Source organism: Papaver somniferum, unplaced genomic scaffold (genome assembly GCF_003573695.1).
Source record: "Papaver somniferum cultivar HN1 unplaced genomic scaffold, ASM357369v1 unplaced-scaffold_81, whole genome shotgun sequence".
NCBI lineage: Eukaryota > Viridiplantae > Streptophyta > Magnoliopsida > Ranunculales > Papaveraceae > Papaver > Papaver somniferum.
The window spans coordinates 3,140,064-3,163,643 of NW_020651082.1; the positions used below are offsets into that span (position 1 = coordinate 3,140,064).

At 36.0% G+C, this 23,580-nt stretch overlaps 1 protein-coding gene and 1 long non-coding RNA gene across 2 annotated transcripts; both read right to left on the reverse strand.

Annotated features, from left to right (window-relative positions):
• Nucleotides 1-2,418: 2,418 nt before the first annotated feature.
• On the reverse strand, nucleotides 2,419-5,098 carry LOC113345568. The gene is made up of 3 exons (XR_003358194.1): nucleotides 3,845-5,098; nucleotides 3,682-3,757; nucleotides 2,419-3,546 (listed from the first exon to the last, which is right to left on the reverse strand). It is a non-coding gene; the product is annotated as an uncharacterized LOC113345568 (long non-coding RNA).
• A 196-nt stretch (nucleotides 5,099-5,294) lies between these two features.
• On the reverse strand, nucleotides 5,295-8,383 carry LOC113345528 (protein PALE CRESS, chloroplastic-like). The gene is made up of 7 exons (XM_026589290.1): nucleotides 8,201-8,383; nucleotides 8,046-8,122; nucleotides 7,651-7,845; nucleotides 7,446-7,532; nucleotides 6,535-6,585; nucleotides 6,233-6,412; nucleotides 5,295-5,968 (listed from the first exon to the last, which is right to left on the reverse strand). The coding sequence occupies exons 1-7, from the start codon at nucleotides 8,352-8,354 to the stop codon at nucleotides 5,732-5,734; spliced, it is 981 nt and encodes a 326-aa protein (XP_026445075.1). The 5' UTR covers nucleotides 8,355-8,383; the 3' UTR covers nucleotides 5,295-5,731.
• Between the last annotated feature and the right edge of the window lie 15,197 nt (nucleotides 8,384-23,580).

Here is a 23,580-nt window from a genome sequence, read left to right on the forward strand (position 1 = left end):
TGATTTCCAAACATACATATATTGCTCAATTCATTATGGAATTTGAGAATATTGCGTTAAATAAAGCACGAGAGGGGGCCGAGTGCCTAAGATGCTTTTTAGAAGACATTCCTCTTTGGCATAGGCATGTGCCAGCTATATCTATACATTGTGTTATCCAAGCTATAATAGCTAAAGCTAAAAATAAAAATAACTAATCTCAATTGGCGTTATTACCATTGCTTGGATAAAGTCCAAGGAGAATATCGCACAACCTTCGACGAAAGGTTTGTACAAAGAGATAGTTAAAAATGCATCGAGGGGGATGGGGCTTAAGCTCATAAACTAAAATTGCCATGAAGGATACTCAACCTTGCTGACTAGAGATCCCAAGATCAAGGTTTCGAATGAGACAACTAATTGGTGGTGGGTAAAGGTAAACACTATCAGAAAATTTCATTCTTTGTCCCTTCCCTATGGTGTAGACGTGATAGTGTGACTTCATGTGAAGGATGACTTTTAAGAAGTCTTAATGAGTTCTATAGTTTCAATTTAAGATTGAAGTGGGGTGTAGCAGTAACACTCTTTATGGAAACTCACCTATCTAAATGAGGAAGTGGGGCCGCTTCCTATGAGAATATGAGCTTTGATTCTCTAGAGCATTCTGAGAAACAGGATATGTCCAGGGCCAAATTGGACAAAACGGCACGAACATAGTAGCAACCTTGAAGATATCATCCGTGGTCGTTATCGCGAATTACATCAAACGCTAGCATTTCAATACATAGTTCACTGTCTCTAGCAAGTAATTCCGATAATATCTCACTAAGCAAAGGTTCAAGACCTCATGGACACCTCTGCCTAAAATGGTATTTTTCTGCGCTTTTTATGTGATTTTCATTTTGATGGTTTTGATATTACTAGAACTTAGGACCTAAAGGTCGCTAAGGGTTCACTAGTTCATGCTTTTTCACTTTGGTGAAAGGAACCTTTAGTCTTACTTGTGAGAAACTAATGATGAAAACTCTCTATACTATATGATTTTTGCAATCCATAGTATGACCCTGGGGTCAACACACTGTCGTGTAAGGGAGATGACGTTGGAATGGCTAGTATGACTTCAACATGCACGATCTGTCTGTTTGTTAAGTCAGTTCGGGTCGTGAGATTGCATTGTTGATTTACCAAGATCTATCTGTTTTTTCGTGTTTTATTGAGTTTTCATTCATGTGGGGGATTGTTGGAAAACAATTAATAAAATATGATTTCTAAAGTTTTAATAAAAATTTTAATTTATTTTTTTCTTTTGTGAATGAAAAACTTATTAGCCCCACACCGTGGAGTTTCCACCTTTTAGTTGTTTTAAGAAACTATATAAGATTTTTCGTCCCACATCGGGGAGTTCCTCTTCTTAAGGGGTATTTGTCAATTATATAAACAAATTCACTACTTTTGTAAAATCTATGGGAAAGGGGTTGCTCTATATTCTAGAGGGACCCTCAAGGGAAGATTATTTTATATTGTTTTCTTATGCGTTTGCGGTTTTCCTTAAGGATTTTTTCGGAGTTGCCAAGCTCAAGTTGAGCATCTACTACATATGCTAGTAGTAGATGTTCAACTTTAGCTTGACAAAGTTTTGCCTTGTTGCTGTTGCGGAGATCTGGGGAGCTTGTCCGTTTCATCAAATCGATCACTTCCATTATAAAGGAGCTAAGTATCAATAACTTTTTCTTATTTGATTTTTTCCTTGTTTTGGATTATTGCACCACAATAATAATGAATTATTTTAAGTACCAAAGGTAGGTACATGCGATGATGTAAAACAAGATATGCATTGATACCTGGTAATCGACCTCCAATGCGAACTTAAAGCTGTACCAGAGATTAAGTAAGCCGAAATGCATAAATTTGTATTCTAGAACCACCAAGGATCGTAAGCTAAATGATAAGTGAAGGTAACCAAAGACAATGAGTACTCATCTATATGAATTGGTTTGAAGTTTTTCATATTCTCGGAGCATGGGTACTTTATACTTTGGTATTGAGAGGAAAACTGTTAGCGGCAAGAAAAGACGCGCCCCCTCAGGAAAGATAATGCTTACGCGGTTGTGCGGCTATGTAGTAACTCACGCGTCGAACTAATATCGCAGGCACAGGTGGTGTTGATCGACGCTTATTTTCTGTGGATACTTTTAACATTTCAAAACTCTGCGTGAAATAGGTTGGATGGAAGCCGAATTTCCACTAAAACTGAATCGTGCAACTGGATTTGATTTTCTTGAAAACATGTGGCTTTCAATGTAAGAGGCCAAGAAAAAATAATACTGGGCGCAAACTTGGGTTTCCGCACACTGTAGATACTTGGAGATCTCTAGTCTTAACATCCACAACTTAGCTCTAGGCTTAAGTCTAGCCAAATTTCTCGACAATCTAGCCGATAAAGAAAAGATAAATTAGAAAAGGAAAGCTAACCCGGCAGCAAATCACCAGCAACAAGATGCAAACAGTTCCCGCCACCTTACAAAAACGTCACTAAAAGATAAACCAGACATACAGGGAGAACATAAAAATTTCCGTTTTAATGTCATTGATCAGATCTTCAATCTTCCTCTCCTTATTATCCAAGGTCCTAGCATTTCTTTCATTCCAAAAAACCCAAAAAAATAGTTGTTGGTAAACGTCTCCAGACTTCCTTACCACGAACTAATAAATGAGAGGTTGACCAGAGAAATTGATAGTCCTACCAGCACCAGACCAAACAGGTTCCAGACTTTCTTAGAAAAAGAGCAATTTAAGAAAATATGAGCATTAGATTCAGGAGCATTCTTTCGTAAGCAGCAAATGTTGTTACCACTAGGAGAGACAAGAGCTGAATTTCGTCGATGAAGATTATCCAACGTTGGTAATCTGTCGAGCACACACAGCCACAAAAGAAACCCAACATTTTGAGGGCAATCACGAGACCAAATCTTCTTATGATGGAACTCAGAGATTAATTATAATTAACTAGGCCATGCCCAATTAAACACAAGTTCACTCCGTATACGATGAATGCAATTGTAGTTATAATACTGCTTGGTATAAGAAGAGCCGGTGATCGTCTCCCCGGTGTCACGAATCCTCACTAATTGTTGGGTTTCTTTATAACTGTAGGCGCTGCTTCAATTTTAGGATTCCTTATGGTGAGCACCCAAGTTGCTTATGCTAAGGCCAACCAGGCCATGAGTTACCCTATTGTGTTGCAAGTTCAAGTTTGCTACAATAAATTGCACAATTGGAGGTCTGATAAACAGAGATTTCTCGGCGATTCAAAGAGAAGCAAGTGAGTCTGATTTAGGAGCGAAAGCGTACTACCTCGTGATAGTTTCAAATATGGTAGTTTGGCAGTTGATGTTTATCGGAAGAATGGGGATCATATATTGTTCCTCCTCTCTCTTTGCAGGAGTCCTGAGCACGACATGTCTTCCCATCTCGCAGATTGCTGCAGTTTCATGAGAGTTTCACGGCTGAAAAAGGGATGTCCTTGGCTCTGACAGTTTGGGGCTTCACTTCTTACTTCTACGGCTCCTACAAGATGATCAAAAAGCAAACCCCATAAAACCAAGGAAAGAGTTATCCAACCCATCAAAAGTGTACTTACACAGTTCATAGTTTGATACATATGTATAAGGAAATTGAACAATATTGGTCTAGAATTGATACCACATGATAGTTTCATCCCGATAACATGAACTTTGTAATCTCAAACTTCATTCGACTTTCGTAATTCGCTAAAAAACTGCATAAATACATATCAATGAGGAGAACTAAATAATACATAAACCTGTTTTTCATATCTATGTTGGTTCTTCAGATGTCTTCCTACCTAAGATGAGTACCGGAGTTGAGAGACACTAAGCTTTCAAAATAATTCTCCGCGTTTGAGAATGGATAATTGTTAGTTTTGTAACGTCTAGCACTCCCGTTTTTCAGGTCATACGAAACTAGAATATTGCAACTCAATAACAGAATCTCCCCATCCTTGAAAGACCTGATGATCCTCAAATTAATCCGGTCTGCTACAATACTATTATGGGAAATGACATGATACTTAGTCCAAGATTCCCAAACTCCATAATCCAGCATCTTCCAGAGCTCAACATGAGTCTTAACGCCACTAGTATATGAACTGACAAGTATGCAAAGGCACCCTTCCCAGGTTCATATACTGCTGATCCTTCTCCATTGGTAGTGGCATTTCTTTGAAACTCTCCTCACCGGTATCCAAAGAGAGTAGGATAATGTTACCTTGTGCTATAGCTAACCAATGAAGGTCTCCATTAACAAGCACCCTAGATTTTTGCATATAGGGAAACTTATAAGGTACCATTCGCCCGCTTTTCCATGAATTTGATGATAACGTATAGACTTGAACTAGAGAAGTATCCTCGGTTCCATGTGCATCTATACCTATTGCCAACTTATAATCATCAGTCTTGCGATCATACCCAAAAGCACATACATCGCAGGTATCAAATTCCTTTGGTGATTTGGGTATTGCTTTGTAGCTGGGTTCCAAAGACAAATACAATCTGTACGACCTTTATCATCAAACAACCTTATGCAAACCAGACCATGACATGAACCCAACAATTGAAAATCACGACCAACAGTTCTGAATGGGTATTTAATTTTATCAGCATCTGGTGATGCTAATGAATCATAATCTACAGAGTAAACTAGATTCCAGTTGCACCACATGGTAGAGACCTTGTAGCATGAGAATAGGGTTGTTTTTCTGGATAGCAATATGGGCATTAACAAAGTCAGAGGAAGAGATTATGGCATACCAATTCTTGCAAACGGACTTGCATACTAGTAATGATTCCACTGGTAACCTTAAAAGGATTTCATGGTACATCTCTTCTGGAATGCTTGACTGCTGCTGCTTCTTCTTCTTTCTTAGAGAGTGAAAGATACAAAGTTAGGGTTTATGTTTCGGGAAACCAAGAAAATGATTTTATGCGGAATGAGTTGTAAGTTAGGGTTTTGTTAACCACGCGACTAAAGTCTTGCAAATGAGGACTAGATTGCCCCAAGCAGGGTGGCAGCTCATGGAATCTAAATTGCTGTGGTTTCTTTCAATACGATTTTCCAGTCTAGGGCCTAGGAGCCCAAAATTCTGACGGAGTTTTATGCTGGTGAGAAATTTTTTGACCAGATTCACAGCACGCTTGAAGTCTTTCAAGGACAGGATTTACTTTGGACTTCACTAAGAAGTCTTATGTGCCACCAACCTTGGGGTGAAATGGGTGTAAATAATGAAGCTCTAGCCATGGTGCACAAATCCAAAAATTTAACGATAAAGATGAACTCTATTAGACATCCATCAAGTTACATAAATAGGATTACATTTCCCGTCTCTCAAGAGTAACTTGCAGTATTTGACTATTAAGTGTTCAGATGTCTTTTACAAATTCAGGCAACTTCTGTGTCCATCGATATCTTTAAATCAATGGACTACTTCGCTGTAGTTTATGACCCATAAGGATATCTTCCCTGACAATTATTCTTGATGAAGCAACTTCCCATTCATTTAACTTGCCAAACCCCCTTTTGTATCTGCTCGGGTCCATCAAGGCACTACTCAAAAACAGGCCAGCAGTTTACTGTGGATCTGTTTATTGTTGAGAAGTGGTGACCTTTTGAATCCACATTGTTCCCTACCTCTGTCAGTGTGATCACATTACGGTTTCTTTGGGTCATTGAACTACTACCATTTCAGAGATGCAGCTAGATTTAATAGAGCTTCTATTTGGTTTATAGTTCTTTGTTTCTCATGTTGCTTCAATCTACTTGCAATGGATTCTGCATCAAATCCTTCTGCAGTCTCCGCTTCTTCCTGTTCAGCGCGAACTTCTTGTAACAAAGCATCTACCTCTCTTACAAAGTCTATCCTCAGTAAAAGGTCATCAGAATCTTCTGGCGGTGGTCTGAATGGACCTTGATGCTGAAAGAAAAAGGAAGACGTTAGTCACAACATATAAGTAGACCACAACAAGGAAGTGGAAAAAATCCTAATGGTACTAATAAGCAATGAAACCGTACAAAATCCATGATTGCCAAGGCTAGAATGCAATGTAGACTACTACTGGTGGCTAGAGAAAGATATATTGTTTGGACCTTATGTGCAAATGAATTTTTTTTTGAAAACCTCCAGAAAAAGTAATAATAACACAAAAAGGCACAGAGTTTCAAGTCTTATGTTACTTACCGTGTTTATGTCAAACCCTGATGGAACAAGCAAACTGAACGGATCCTCTCTTGGGAAGGTATCAACCATTTGCTTTCTGCATTGCTTCAGCCAACCTTCATCATCAAATCCATCGTGAAGATTCAAGAGATCATTTAGCAATCTCATGGCCCCGGTAGCTTCCCTCTTCAAAATTTCTGTCTGAGAAGTTAAAAATAACTGTAAGTCAAACTCTTCAAAACACAAACCAATGCCATCATGCAGGTACAACGCATTAAGATGGGTTCAGCGCATTATGATGGATACGTGGATGAGATACGTGCCTCAATTCTCCTGTATAAGAGGTCTAGACTTCTAATTGCATCTTTCTCATCCTGGAATGAAGTGCACAGTAACATATCAGCCATAAAAAACAGGGTGAAGACTAGTATAAACATTCATGGGGGGCAGTAAACCCGAAAAAATGAGCCACAAGAAAGTTTGCAATAGAAGTTCAATGATTCAAGACCAAAAGTTATATACCATAATTCTAAAGGTATAATCACTTAAGTATGACAACAGTATACTACTACTATGAAAGTTTGCAATAGAAGTTCAATGATTCAAGACCAAAAGTTGTATACAGTAAAACTTCTTTAAAATAATAGCTTTGAGACCGGAAAAAAATTATTATTTTAGCGAGAAAAATTTAACCTGTGCAAGCCTAATTCGGACTAAAGAATTTTATTATTTTAAAGAGTATTATTTTAAGAAAGTTTTACTGTACCATAATTCTAAAGGTATAATCTCTTAAGTACGACAACAGTATACTACTACTATAAGCACATAGCGTGCATAATTTGATTTGCTTATCATCTCTCTTTTGACAACCCCTTCATAATCTCCATCAGTGGGTAAAACTTGGATAATGGTGTGATTAAGAAGTGATGCTGTCTTTTCAACAACAAAAAAAAGTGACGTTGTAGTATCAAAAGTGGAACAATAAGATTTAGTCTGGCAAACTAGTGTCAGTCTAACAAGAAATGAAATTAAAGCAAGAAATCAAGCAATTTAACAAAACAATTAATCTGATGGTGTTTTTCATAGCAGTTCAACAGGTTGGTTCATTTTTGAGCATGTCTCATTTGCTTTCCTCTTGTTTTTCGGACACATTTGGCATGGTGCTATAGAACTTAGTTCAAACAATAAGCAAATTAGCCGGAAAAAAAATCAAGGGGTACAACTTCACACATACATCACGTCGAGCAAGATCAAGGCGATTCCATACGACCATAAGAACAAGCTCAGTCAGCTCTCCTCTCTCAGCAGCTTCCTCTATTTTCTACATGTGGAAAAGCAAACACAATGATTTTTGGCTTGTTACTTATGAACGCATAGAATCCAACTAAAAATAACACTATAAATTTTGCAATAAAAAAACTCTTAAACAAAAAACTTGCCTCCTCAACTTCCTCACCAGCTCTAATAAAACTCGAAACCAATTTCCTTGCTTCTCGAACTTCTTCATCAGGATAGTCCTTCAAACGCATACCAATCTCACGATACTCTTCAATCTTCTTGTTCTCTTCTTCATCTTCTTCTTCGCGTAATCTTTGCAACTCCTTAGTCTTTTCTCTTTGGGCAGCTTGCCATTCCTAACCTAAGCCAAATTCCCAATAAATCCAAACCCACAAAAATCTAATTATAAACCTACAGTAAGGATTTAAAAAAAAATGTAGCAATTTCTCTAATTTAAGTCATTTCTTCACATTCAAATCCTAATACAGATATGGGGCTATAAATTGAGCAATAAAATGGAAAACAAAAGAAACCCAAGTTAGAAATTTGACATTACATCATCATGAAATTTTTCTGGAAGCCCCTCTAAGTACTGTAATTCTTCTTCTTCTTTGGTCTTACTCTTCCTCAGAACTGAAAGTATTACCCAAAAAGTGTTAATTGATGTAAGAAAAACGCAGCACAAAGAGGATTAAGATGTTAGGAACAAACCTGTTCTGCAAGATAATTTGGGTGTCATTAAGGTTAAACTTGAAGCTAGATGATGAACATGATGATGATGGAGATAAATTCCTCTTCTGGTGAAGTTTGGAGGTGGTGGTGGTAATGGAGGTGCGCAAGTTAGCATAAAACCCTTTGCTTCCATTTTTCGAAGATTTTTCAGTAAAAATGAATGTCTTTTCCCCTTTCTTTAGAACCCTCATTTTGGGCATACCAAAATCTTCTTAGGCATACAAAGCACTAGTCCTAACTTGGGTGACCTTATAAGGGGTACCCTATGGGGTGGTACAATTACTTATATGCCCTTAAATCCTTTAAATTACTACTAATATATCCCTAACCCTAATACAAAACCTATAATCAACTACACCTAAAATCAGTTTCATTCACCTTCTTCTTCTTCCTCTCCACAGCCGAACTCATTCACCCTTCCCTTTCTTTTTTTTTTCATCGCGGAAATTTAATCGTCGATTCGTGAAAATTTAGTCGACGATTAAACTCATCTATATAATGGGTCGTCGTAAGCCAGTATCTCGTTCAAATCGATCGACTCGACAACCCATTGAAGAAGAAGAAGATTTAGAGAGTGAAGAACAAATTCAAAATCAACCACAAAATCAACCGGAAGAAGAGATTGAAGAAGAACCAACTCCGGAAATGAGAATAAGAAGGTTAGTTCTACAAACCCATCTCGTATTTGATGTTTTAGATTGGTTCGGTCGATTTAATTCGTCAACATCATGTTTCTGCGGCGGTTACAGGGTATGGTTCGGCGCAAAACAAATCTTAGATGTGCGCCGAGCTGTTCTTGAAACTGAACCCTGAAAGTGCATATGAACGACTCGGCGTATATCTGAAATCCGTTTTGAGCCGAACTTAGTGACACAGAGACTTATATTTAGGATCGGCTTATTCGATGGTATTAGTTTTGTGCCGAATATGTTTTGTGAATTTCAGAAATTTTGCATGTGCGTAGGATCGACTAGTATGGTAGTATTAGTTTTATGCCGAATAATTGTTGTTTGAATTTCAGAATTTTTTCATGTGCTCAGGATCGGCTTGTATGGTTGTATTAGTTTTGCGCCGAATAAAGGTTTCAATTCATAAGTCTAGATTCGGCTTATTCGATAGTATTAGGGTTGCGCCGAATATCATTGTTAAAATTTCATAAATTTTACAAGTGTATAGGATTGGGTTATTTATATGATATCATGTTGCGCCGAATACATGTTTGAGTTCATAATCATAGACTCGGATTATTCGACGGTATCGGTTGTGAGCCGAATATATAGGATCGGCTTATAATTGTTTTGTGGTATGAGCCGATCCACTCTCTGTGTAAGCTAATAAAAATTTCAAGATATGATTCGGCTCATATGTGTTATTTCGGGTAAGCCGAGCCTTCTTATTTTCTTACAAGTTTTTGGCTTTCCAAATCTCTTTGTTGTTCGAATTAGTCTTATAACTTTCATACTTGTGTCAGGACCAATGCAGCTACAAAGAGGAAGAAGATGGAGGTAACACCTTCTACTTCTAAAACTCCCGATCCTAGAGGAGGAGGTAAGAAAAAATTGGGAGCGGGAGGTAGAGGAGGAATTTTAGAAGAAGAAGCTGAACAAGTAAGAATTGAAAGACAAGAAGAAGGAATAGCTGAAGATGAAGAAGTTGATGATAATCAAGAAGTTCATCAAGGAACACAACCCCAAGGAAAACCCAAAAAAGACAAGAAAGGTAAGAAGGTGGAAGAACCCGAGAAAGAGAAGGACGATGATGATCGACGGATCACTGGTTTACACATTCCTGATGAAGATGACTTAATTACACCTCGATCAGATGGTTTGCCTCATGGTCTTCCGGAAGATGGAGGAAATGTGTTGATTGGTTATGACGATTCTTGGGCGAAGAAAATTTATGAGACTCCTGATCACAACCGTGCAGTCCGAGTATTGAGACACCAGAGGGCAGCGGAATGGAGTCTTGATGAAGAGGTTCCTGAGGTGATTGCTTACGTACAACGCAGTGCTTTATGGCCTATCATCAATTATGGACATAAGGAATATGATAGTGTGTCGGCCTCTGCATTTACCGAGCGCTTTTGTCAAGAAACTTACACATTTCAATTATCTTTTGGAGAGATGGCAATCACTCCTGATGAGGATAGTAAGATTACAGGCCTTAAAGCAAGGGGTGTAAGTGTGGATGCTGGTTTTTATGACATGAGTTGGGATGAGCTATACAATTTGTATCTGGAATGCCTTGGTTGGGGTTCACAGAAAACTGAGTTGGAGTTTTGTCGATCAGTTGAAGATGTCGATACCGTTTGCATACCAGGTGGCAAAAATAAGAAGAATAAGAAGATCAAGTTGACTAACTTGAAAAAGGAGTTTGAGAACACAAAGGAAAGAGTCACACAAGGTTTGTTGATAATGGATCCCGTCAAAGTGAAGCAAACCGGAACTGCCTACTTGTTTTATACTCTTGGTAGAGACATCTTTCCCGACACTACCGGAAACAAGGTAAATGCTAATTATCTCCAATTGGTAAAGAATCTTGAAACTTGTAACAAGTTTGCTTGGGGAACGGCTACGCTCGCCTACCTGCTGGACCAACTTGCCACCGCGTCTAGGTTGACAAGTACAAACATCGGAGGGAACATCACTTTGCTACAGGTAAATTTTGGGAGTTCAGAGTATGGTTCGGCTTATAACCATAAAATCTTTTAAGCCGAAGTTTTTACTTACTTGGTTCGGCTTATAATACTTGATCCATATAAGCCGAACAGTTCTTTGAGTTTGCAAACTTTATTCTTACTTTGATGTTTCCAAGTAAAACTTGTTTCTATCAATTCAATTCCTTTGATTTTTTAATGTGGTTCTTTGGATGTAGGTGTGGATATATGACCATTTCCCAATTTTGAACTTGGCCAAAGTATTTGAGAAAGATGTCGATTATGTTGATACAGAGCCAACTGCAGCACGGTACGCGTACGAGGACTCCAAGAAAAGGAACAAAAAGAAGTTGGTGGCAAGTTTGAGAGAGACGTTAGACCGTCTTGGTGTTGATGATGTCACTTTTCAACCATATGAGAAGGAAGATGAAGAAGATGAAGTTGTTGAAGATGAGGATATGCCGGTAGGTATGTATCATGGGCCATTGTGGTATCTCGGTGGTTATGTTATATACGATCCTAGGCGAGTACTCCGTCAATTAGGATGTGTCCAAAAGGTTCCTTTGTTTGACGAGAAATTCAGGTTGTTACCAAAGAGTGGTAAGGGAACTAAAAGCACCACTTCATCTTGGGAACCAAAGTATGATCCTGGTCCCACCGTTGAGTTTTGGAATAATTTAGACAATCACACATTAGATGCGTCCAAGTTAACACCTTTACTTGATGATCCATGTGAAGAGGATCCGGTTTATATGGATTGGTATAACCAAATTTCTCATCCCTTCATTATCAATAAGAAAAGGCAAAAGATAGCTGATAAGGGGAAGGCGAAGCCAATAAAGATCACCAACAAGTCTACTTCCGAAGATGTAGTCAAGGCTTTCAAGATTATGGTAAGAATGACTTCACTCTATACTATTTTCATATATTATTTATGGTAAAAATGTCTTCAACCTCATGGTTATAAGTTGTTGACAATTGAAAAAATAGGTTTCCGCGGGTAGGGAGATGTTGAAAAAAATGAAGGCCAAACTTGGTTGCAAAATACCAATGACCGTGGAAGAACAAAAATACCTCATCAACAAGTGAGATGCAATCATCAACAAAGGACAAGGACCCGAGGAACCCGAACAAAGGCCTACCACTAAGAGGTCTCGACAAGTTGGTGAAGGTACAAGCCAAGGTGGTGCTACCGTCCAACCCGATAATGATGCGTCGGAAGATGAAGACCAAGGTGGAAGAAGAGGTGGTCGTGCAACTAAGAAGAGGGGTCGTGGTTAAATGCCCTTTTATGTACACTTTTATGGTACACTTTTATGGTACACTTTTTCTTAAGTTTTAAGTACACTTTTATGGTGTTGCAAACACCTTTGCTTTTAGGTGCTGAACTTTGTTTTTAATGGTGCTGGGATTGGGTTATGGACACCTTCAATTTCATGTTTTAATGAATAGCTTAACAGTTATGCGCCGAATTTATAGAGTTCGGCTTATCCTCTAATGTTAGTTACGCGCCGAATCATTTGTCCTCAGGTTCGGCTTTTTCTATAATTTGAGTTATAAGCCGAGCCTTAAAAATCATTATTGGTGTAATCCAGTATTGGTGTTCCTCAAGCACGATCAGGTTGATGTTCCTCAATTTCATGTTTTAGTGATCCTTGGTATTCTCGTGAATTATGTCTACTGGATCAGGTTGATTTTCCATGGGTCCAAGCACGATCTACAAAGAATATCACAAGGTTAAACACTAGAAAGGGAATATAATAACAAGGTTCGGCGCATTCGATAATCACATTATGTGCCGAACTATAAACATTTACAAGTTTCGGCTTATACGATATCCTCAATATGTGTCGAACCACGAACAATATTTTAACCCAAAAATTAACAAATTCATGTTCGGATCAGACGATAATCATATTATGTGCCGAACCTTGAACATAAGAGGTTTCGGCTGATACGATATTCTCCATATGTGCCGAACCAGTAACAATATTTCAACCCAGAAATTAAAAAACTATGTTCGGCACATACGAATTTGGATATGTAAGCCGAATTAGTAATGATTCTATTCCGGGATATTCAGGATGTTGTTAGGCTTACTATGAAACTTTCATATAAGCCGAACTAGTGTCTAGCAAAAGGGTTGGAATTGGAAATTATAGGTTCGGCGCATGCAGTAAACAGATTCAGTAAGCCGAACCGTTCATCAATTGGTAGATTCGGCTCATAGATGTGACCCGAACCTCAACCTGTTTCGCCGAACCATGATTCAAAAAACCTAACTTTTGATAATTGAGAGCTATAGAAGTGAGATTAAGTATAGGATATAAGTGTACCTGTGTATTAGAAGCATTGGGTTCCTTATCAATGTCTTCATCATCAGGATTTGGCTCATAAAAATCATCATCTTGAGTTTGTGTTTGAGTTTGAGCTTGAGTTTGAGTGGGTGTAAAATCATTCTCATAATTTAAGAAATCAGCCATTTCTGGATCATTGTTATAGTTGATATGTATTTTCCTAGGTTTTTTAGATGAATGATGACCCTCCTCATCCTCCATTGAATCAAGAATTAGAATTTTCTCACTTTCTCCTTCTCTTTCTCTCCTTCTTAACCAAACCAAAACTTTGATTTTTTTTTCCTCAAATTTTTCATCTAAACAACTCTTATAATTCTGAAAATTATTTTAATCACTAAAAAAAATATTTAATCACTAATCAAGATTATTAACACTAATACGTAAAGGGCAGATTTGCCATTAAAAAAAATTTGGGTTAAGGGGTTATCTGATTTTGCTATTTCACAGCCTTTTTTGTCTTCATTCAGTGTGCCTTGGAAGATTTTGGTATGCCCAAAATTATAGTTCTTTCTTTAATGGATGCAAATAATGGTTCGCTGAAATAAGCCCACAAATGCATAACCTGGGTTAAGTTAATGTGAAAAATATCTTTTGGTCCTTTTTTAGGTGGGTCCATGTCTGTTTGGTCCTTTGGTCAAACGCCTTTACTGTTTGGTCCATAATTATTTAAAAATATTAAACTGACAAAAATACCTTCCGTGTTAAACTCCAGAAATGAAGTCCATACAAAAACCTAAAAAAACAGACTTCATTCCAAAAATAAACTCCATACAAAAACATAAAAAACAGATTTCATTCCAGAAATGAACTCCGATACAAAAACCTAAAAAAACAGACTTCATTCCAGAAATGAACTCCATACAAAAACCTAAAAAACAGAGTTCATTCCAGAAATGAAGTCTGTATAACAACCTAAATAAACAGACTTCATTCCAGAAATGAACTCCATTTAAAAACCTAAATAAACAGACTTCATTCCAGAAATGAACTCCATACAAAAACCTAAAAAAATAGAGTTCATTCCAAAAATGAAGTCCATATAAAAACCTAAAAAAACAGAGTTCATTCCATAAATGAAGTCCATATAACAACCTAAATAAACAGACTTCATTCCAAAAATGAACTCCATATAAGAACTTAAATAAACAGACTTCATTTCAGAAATGAACTCCATACAAAAACCTAAAAAAACAGAGTTCATTCCAAAAATGAAGCCCATATAAAAACCTAAAAAAAACAGAGTTCATTCCAGAAATGAAGTCAATATAACAACCTAAACAAACAGACTTCATTCCAGAAATGAACTCCATATAAAAATCTAAAAAAACAGAATTCATTCCATAAATGAAGTCCATATAAAAACAGAATTCATTTCTGGAATGAACTCCTTATAAAAGCAGAGTTCATTTCTGGAATGAACTGCATCATCATCATCTTCGTCGTCTTCAACAACAACAACAACATCTTCGTCTTCAAAAACACCACCGTCTTCATCATCAACGACAGTAGCAGTAGCAGATCTTTATCTTCTTCATCTTCTTCATCATCAAAATCAAGATTAACACCATCGTCTTCATCGTCAACAGTAGCAGCAACAACATATCTTCATCTTCTTCATCATCTTCATCGTCAACAGCAGCAGAAAAAAGAAAATCAAGATTAACACCATCGTCTTCATCTTCTTCATCATCATCTTCCAAATCAAGAATAACACCATCGTCTTCATCGTCAACAGCAGCAGCAACAACATATCTTCATCATCTTCATCGTCAACAACAGCAGAAAAAAGAAAAAAACCTTAAAAAATCGTATTCAACAGTACCAACATCATCGCATTCATCGTCTACAACTACCGATCTAAATATCTAAATCGATTTTCACCTTCATCACCGTCGTTTACAGCAGCAGGAAGAAAAATAGAAGAAGAAAAATGGAGACGCCATTAACAGGAGGAAAAGAAGAAGAAAGAAAAAGAGAGAGAGATTAGATCTGAAAGATGAGAGAGAAAGTAAATTTGATAATGATTTATTGTCTCTTACTTTTTGACTATATATATGGTCCTTATCCAAAAGGGTATTTCTGCCACCACAAGGTGACATTTACATCATCCATGACATCACCCTAGGACCAAACCATAATTTTTAGGACCAAATTATAATTTATATTACCAAATAGACAATTGACTAGGTCCACTGGACTAGACCGTCTCTAATATATTATTTGCAGGACTAGTTGGTATTTCCTTGTAAGTTAATTCCAGTTATATAGTCGGTTCTAGTTCAATTTAACTGGATCGAGCATCCTCTGATCCTCATTCTGTTGACTCTAGCTAATTCTGAGAGAATATCTGCTAACTTTTTTTCTTGGCACATAACTACGTTGCTAAGAGGTAAAAACTTTAAAGAAATGTTTTATATCTATATTATAAGGGACAATGGTGTTTTTCCATATGGATGGTTATCTACATTTGGGACACATAAAGGACGGTCTAGATTTAAGTTTTTCAATCTACATTTTTAGCATATAAAGAAGGGTTAAGATTGAGCCATATATTTAAGATTTTAAATCTATATTTTTAGCATACAAAGAGTGATCTAGATTGTACCACATATTTAATAAATTTTTAAATTTTCTATCCACCCTCCTAATGTCATTTATTTGGGAGTTACTTTTCCCATTTAATGTGAAATCCCATCTCTTATTATAAATTAAATACCCTTTTAACTTAATCCCTTTCATAATCTAAACCTACATTTTTAGCATATAAAGAATGATGGTGCCTCATGCCTAATTGGTTTGGTCATATATGCAGCTTGATTTCTTTTTGTTTCTCTTCATTAATGTTGTATTTTATGATCTGGATTTTTTTTCTTCGTTTGCAGTTAAAAAGATACTCAAATATGATTGTTCTCTATTCATTTTTACTCTTATATTAGGTTTCCTAATATCCATAACATTTAATGTTTTATCTTTTTATGTTGTCCAATTTAACTTTGACTTCTTCGACCAAAATCAAGAAGATTTTCATGGAATGAAAATAATTAACGAAAAAAACATCGGTTCCATTGTGATTGCCCTTAGAACTTTTAAATATTTTTGTAACTGTATTGATATTTTTCTAGGGAGTTTTAGCCTCTTATTTAGACTAAGTCATGTACACGTTGGTATCAAATGGATTGGGGATTCCTGATTATATATATATTTTTTTTCTTTATACTATATGAACCTTGAAATTACATCTTCATATGCATATTTTTTGGATGGTTTACAAAAAAAGTATTTGTTTATCTTAAATTTGAAATAAAAAAAAATGGTTATATATTGCAGTTGACATAAGAAAAAATAGTTATTCTCTTAGCAGATGCTCTTACTTTCTTTATACATAGTCAACCATCTTGCTAATACTTCTTTTCAATTCAATTTAAAGTAGATTGAACTTTTACATCTTTTAGTCGCATTGATGCTTGAAGACTCGAGATAGTGACCACTTCATGTCAGGTATCTGTTTTGTCTCTCATTGTGCGTTTCCACAGCTGCTACGGTACGTTACTAAATACATTGTTTTCCGTCCAATTTACATATCATGTAAATACACATATGCATTTCTTTTGAAATCGGTACGAGATTGCATATTTTAATTTTACCAATAATTTTTAAGTTTCCTCCTATTACGAAAAGAAAAGGAAAGTTCTATCAATATTTTTTTATCATATCTTAAATTTACAAAACCGCAAAACAGATAAAATAGAATTGGGGTTACAGACTCATCTTTAATCTTTCATTTTCTGATTTCAGGAGATTGTTTCGACGCAATTAATAAAGGGTTTAGGGAGCAATACAATGAGGAAAAATATGTTTTTGTGGGATGTGTCACTGTAATTGTATGTCGAGACTCCATAAATTGTTATTCCATGCATTTTATCATTGGCGTGGATGAAGGAGTTTTGGTATACCATAAAGGTACAAGTATAATTATTTCCAGGGGATGTGGTTCATATGCACATCTTTGATTACCGTGATCAAATTTTCAATTTTTCTAAATGGTTTAAGAGAGCTTACTGCATAAGAACCCATCTTTGATTTCCAAGAAAAAATTGTCGATTTTTCTAAATGATTTAAGAGAGCTTAGTACATCTAAAGATACCAACTAATACTTGATCGTTCACCTATATTTTACTCTGTAAATATATCTTCTAATACTTGAGCTTTTTATATTCATTGAAGATACCAAATAACCAAACTCTATATAACTAGCTTACAGCTTTGTAGAAGTCGATTTAAAAAATATTTTAACATTTAATTACATGTCCATTTTGTGCTAGCAAATTATAAAATTATGGGAATTTGACATAAGAAAAAATGGTTATTCTCTTAGCAGATGCTCTTAGTTTCTATATACATAGTCAACCATCTTGCTAATACTTCTTTTCAATTAAATTTAAAGTAGATTGAACTTTTACATCTTTTAGTCGAATTGATGCTTGAAGAATCGATATAGTGACCACCTTCATGTCAGGTATCTGTTTTGTCTCTCATTGTGCGTTTCCACAGCTGCTACGGTACGCTACTAAATCCATTTTTTTCCGTCCGATTTACATATCATGTTAATACACATATGCATTTCTTTTGAAATCCGTACGAGATTGCATATTTTAATTTTACCAATAATTTTTAAGTTTCCTCCTATTACGAAAAGAAAAGGAAAGTTCTATCAATATTTTTTTATCATATCTTAAATTTACAAAACCGCAAAACAGATAAAATAGAATTGGGGTTACAGACTCATCTTTAATCTTTCATTTTCTGATTTCAGGAGATTGTTTCGACGCAATTAATAAAGGGTTTAGGGAGCAATACAATGAGGAAAAATATGTTTTTGTGGGATGTGTCACTGTAATTGTATGTCGAGACTCCATAAATTGTTATTCCATGCATTTTATCATTGGCGTGGATGAAGGAGTTTTGGTATACCATAAAGGTACAAGTATAATTATTTCCAGGGGATGTGGTTCATATGCACATCTTTGATTACCGTGATCAAATTTTCAATTTTTCTAAATGGTTTAAGAGAGCTTACTGCATAAGAACCCATCTTTGATTTCCAAGAAAAAATTGTCGATTTTTCTAAATGATTTAAGAGAGCTTAGTACATCTAAAGATACCAACTAATACTTGATCGTTCACCTATATTTTACTCTGTAAATATATCTTCTAATACTTGAGCTTTTTATATTCATTGAAGATACCAAATAACCAAACTCTATATAACTAGCTTACAGCTTTGTAGAAGTCGATTTAAAAAATATTTTAACATTTAATTACATGTCCATTTTGTGCTAGCAAATTATAAAATTATGGGAATTTGACATAAGAAAAAATGGTTATTCTCTTAGCAGATGCTCTTAGTTTCTATATACATAGTCAACCATCTTGCTAATACTTCTTTTCAATTAAATTTAAAGTAGATTGAACTTTTACATCTTTTAGTCGAATTGATGCTTGAAGAATCGATATAGTGACCACCTTCATGTCAGGTATCTGTTTTGTCTCTCATTGTGCGTTTCCACAGCTGCTACGGTACGCTACTAAATCCATTTTTTTCCGTCCGATTTACATATCATGTTAATACACATATGCATTTCTTTTGAAATCCGTACGAGATTGCATATTTTAATTTTACCAATAATTTTTAAGTTTCCTCCTATTACGAAAAGAAAAGGAAAGTTCTGTCACTATTTTTTTTTATCATATCTTAAATTTACAAAACCGAAAAATAGATAAAATAGAATTGGGGTTATAGACTCACCTTTAATCTTTCATTTTCTGATTTCAGGAGATTGTTTCGACGCAATTAATAAGGGGTTTAGGGAGCAATACAATGAGGAAAAATATATTTTTGTGGGATGTGTCACTGTAATTGTATGTCGAGACTCCAAAAATTGTCATTTCATGCATTGGCGTGGATTAAGGAGTTTTTGTATACCATAAAGGTACAAGTCTAATTATTTCCAGGGGATGTGGTTCATATGCACATCTTTGATTGCCGTGATCAAATTTTCAATATTTCTAAATTGTTTAAGAAAGCTTAATGCATAAGAATCCATCTTTGATTGCCATGAAAAAATTGTCGATTTTTCTAAATGGTTTAAGAGAGCTTACTACATCTAAAGATACCAACTAATACTTGATCCTTCACCTATATTTTAGCCTGTAAATATATCTTATAATACTTGAGCTTTTTATATTCATTGAAGATACCAACTAACCAAACTCTATATAACTAGCTTACAGCTTTGTAGAAGTCGATTTAAGAAATATTTTAATATTTAATTACTTGTCCATTTTGTGCTAGCAAATTGTAAAATTATGGGAATTTGACATAATAAAAAATGGTTATTCACTTAGCAGATGCTCATAGTTTCTTTATACATAGTCAACCATCTTGCTAATACTTCTTTTCAATTAAATTTAAAGTAGATTGAACTTTTACATCTTTTATACGAATTAATGCTTGAAGACTCGAGATAGTGACCACCTTCATGTCAGGTATCTGTTTTGTCTCTCATTGTGCGTTTCCACAGCTGCTACGGTCAAAGCTCAGCCGAGTCAGGATGAATCATCGAGTTAACTCAGTGATGTCAGCTACATGTAGTCAGACCTGAGACATAAGCTAACTCAGCCGAGTAGGCTAGGTTTCTAGGCCAAAGCCATTTTGCCACGGCCTATTCCTGTGTTGCACCATCATGGTTGATTAATGATTTTTCGTGGGTTGTAGTAATGAAGGTTCGAACTCTTAGACTTGTGAAGGTGAAGGATTTTTAGATTTATAAAAATTATATACAAAAATATTGACAAATTGGTAGAGAGGTACTGGGACTAATGATTCGGCCAATCTTCATAACATAGGGCTCAATGATTTATTCTCAACAATAATCGCTCAAAACATATATGGACTCTTATTTTTCCAAAGTAGATTCTCAAAACATTGATTGTAAATGTTAAGCATGGAACATCAAATCACCTAAGCTAAGCATGACCCATCTAATCAAATAACACCCAATTTAATCAAATCATATTTCAATTAATTTTTAATGCAAAAGTCTTAAAAAGAATTAATAAAATTACCCATGTATGAAGCTCGGCCTCCTCCGTCGTCCCAGTGTTGGGGTTTAACTCATCATAGTAAAAATGCTCTCAAAATAATTTATTATGGCTCAAAAATGGTTTACAAATGATGAGAATATGAGAAATACAATAAAACCAGAGAACTACGACCCTCAGTGATAAAATAAGACTGCTGAAGCTCTGTCGCAAACGCTGTGGAAAATAAGACTTTTTGATTACGACCCACAGGTGTTAGTAGTTACTACTGTAGAAAAACGACTGCTGTTGCAGGTCCGTTCTTCGTGTTCTTCATGTTCATCAGCAACAGCAGCAGCAGAAACCGAGTTTGGGAAAACTCGAATTTCTTCTTCTCTCCCCCCAGACTCTCGACACCCTCTCTAGTAGACCCAAAGAGCCTATTTATACTGTTTAATGCCTTCAAATATTCACAATAACTCCCAGAAATCTCCATTAACGTCGGGAATATTTTCTTTGTATTTCATGCAGGATATGGGATTTTCTTCCCTGTTTAACTCTTCTACGCGTCTCTGGATTGTCTTAAATTGTTCGTATAATATCATGAGAGAATATCTTCCCAAATATCTTCTCCCAATCTTCACACAGCTTCCGTAATTAACATAATCTTCTAAAATATCTCGGTCCCCTGTTTACTTCCAAACTCGGATTTCTGGCCCAAGTTACTCGATCAAATCGCTTGCATATACCCTGTCTAGTGTATTCATGCCCAGCCCAACCGTTTCTAGCGATTGAATCTCGCTGAAATCCCTCCAACAATCCGACCCAAAATCAACAGCGTCTGCATTAAGTATTCCCGCCAAAACCAAATTCAAACAAAGAAGATGACCTCTCCCTATCCAGTTCAGGGGTGCGAATAGAAAGTGGTCACCCCTTATCAAGTGGGCGTCCCTAATCCAAAGCAGAGAGTCCGAATAACAAATGTCCTCCGGGGATGCTCCGCATAATTTTTCGAGCCGATTTTTCCAAAATTATTTATTTCCAAAAAAATACCTACAAACACACAAAACACCATAATAAGGACGAAACGAGTACTAACAAAATACACAAAAGAGATGAAAATAGACACATAAATGCGTCTATCAAATACCCCCAAACTTATTATTTGCTAGTCCTCGAGCAAATTTATTCTAGAAAGGAAAATCATTTGAACCCCTAGGTGGCCTTAGTGGCGGAGTGTTGTCTCCGGAGGGTTTACCAGAGGTGTACCCACAAAACCTTTACTCCAGACCTTAACTATCTACGCAAAATCTTTGAAAGCACTAAAGAACCTCCTTGGTTGGCATACTTATTAATTATAGGAGGAAGTACCCTGATGCGAAATTCCAATTACTGTACACGAGTTTTCACTCAAGCATACTAAAATTCATATAAGTGACAGAGATCTACTAAGATAGTTGCACTATGGAAATCATATTCGGAGTCAAACTAATCACATGGAAAGATTAAGAGATGGATATAGAAAAACATAGATGGTTTTGATGTTTACTAAGTGAACGGCGTTTCCCATATGTGTCTGAAGGCCTCCGTCAAAATGAACCTATCCTAATGGATTGAGATACTAGTCTGACTATTATCAACACACTGGCATATACAAGGGTACCAGTGGTCGATAACCTAAATCTAGGTCAACACAACTGGCATATACAAGGGTACCAGTGGTCGACTTTATTGAATTTATTTCTTTTGGTCAAATGGTCTGGTCTCAATATTTTTTTTTTTTTTGGTAACTACCATTTTTTTTTCATGGTATCTCAATCACTCTAATTCGCCCTAGCATTGGTAACAACTTGAATCGTGGGCCCCACCTATCACTTATAGAAACATAGTTTAAAAACAAAATAAAAATAGAAGTGAAAAGGACTCAACGAGATATGGTGCAACTATCATGTTATTTCTAACACCCGAGTTCTGTGCTTTTATGAATAGACTCTATAGATGTTTCCATCTATTCAGATTGGTTCCTCAACTTCTACAACCAAAATGCTTCCATCCACTTAGATTGGTTAGTGCCATCCTAAATACGCATAAATTTCTACGCTCTGGAGTTTATTTATTGCAACTAAAAAGTTTCTCCCATGCCCCCAAACTTAAATCTAACATTGTCCTCAATGTTCTAAAGATGAAACTAAAAGCATGAACAAGGAGAAACTGTTACCATTTGAAGCGGAAGAGTTAAGGAAATATATTACCGTGTTGCATGAGCATGGGATACCTCCCAAGAAGTGCTAAGTTTAAAGTCTTCAGCCAGACTTAGGAAATGATTAGTCAACTCGAACCATAAAATAACAGTCGAAATAACTGTGGGTCTTCAAAACTAAATAGAGCTGACCAAAGGAAACTGCAATGAACCAAGAAAGTGAACAAGACTAGCATGCCCTTACTTAGTTTCCTGATTAAGAAATTTATATCTAATTGTGGTTCAGGTTCAGGTTCTATAAAAGGGTTTAAATAAATTTCTTTAGGCTGCAACTCCTCAAAAGTGAGATCCGAATTATTAGGTCCTAGAGTCTGTAAAAACTCAAATAAAAATTTAGAAGCACATAATAACAACCTGAATAATTGGGGATCCTCTAAGTCAATTAGATTTGACTCACAAAGTTGACCATAATAATGATCATTCTTAAGAAAATGTGTCGACCCTAATATCCTAAAGTAATTAGGTTTAGTCTCAAAACTTAATATCCGGCACATCTGAAAATCATATGTTCCCACAATTGGAAGAAAAAATTTTTGGTGGGAAAACAAAGTCAATCTTGGTATCATAGCTTGGGTTAACCACATCAACCAGAGGATGGGTTTCTAACAACTGAGCTTCTCTATGGACATCATTAGGTTAGGGAAAACATGTATGAAGATAATCTTGTAATATGGTTGAGGCATAAATGTCAAGTCTTACACGAGGGAACTTTCTAATAGTTAAAGCACATGGAGAATGATAATCACCCCCAAACTTTGAGTTTTCTGTGTCTCTAGAAAGACTAGTTACAACTTCCCTAATTTCTAGGTCATCAGATTCCTGGAAATGGTCAATTGATTCTTCTAAGTCAGGTTCATCCTCACTCATCTCTACGAGTTCATCTTCTTCGTCTAAGACTATTGTTTCTAAATCGCTAGACTCTAAAACATTATTCTCAGAATAAACTCGTTCCTCTAAATCATTATCGGCTTTGTAAACAGGAAATACTACATCGTCTAAAACGAGG

What these genes read in the sequence shown, in the direction of transcription:
- LOC113345528 (XM_026589290.1), bottom strand. Translation starts at nt 8,354, where the DNA reads ATGGAAGCAAAGGGTTTTATGCTAACTTGCGCACCTCCATTACCACCA. An exon ending in TTGATCTTGCTCGACGTGAT is followed by an intron (nt 6,586 to 7,445) that starts GTATGTGTGAAG and finishes ACTTCATTCCAG; the next exon opens with GATGAGAAAGATGCAATTAG. An exon ending in TCTTATACAGGAGAATTGAG is followed by an intron (nt 6,413 to 6,534) that starts GCACGTATCTCA and finishes TTAACTTCTCAG; the next exon opens with ACAGAAATTTTGAAGAGGGA.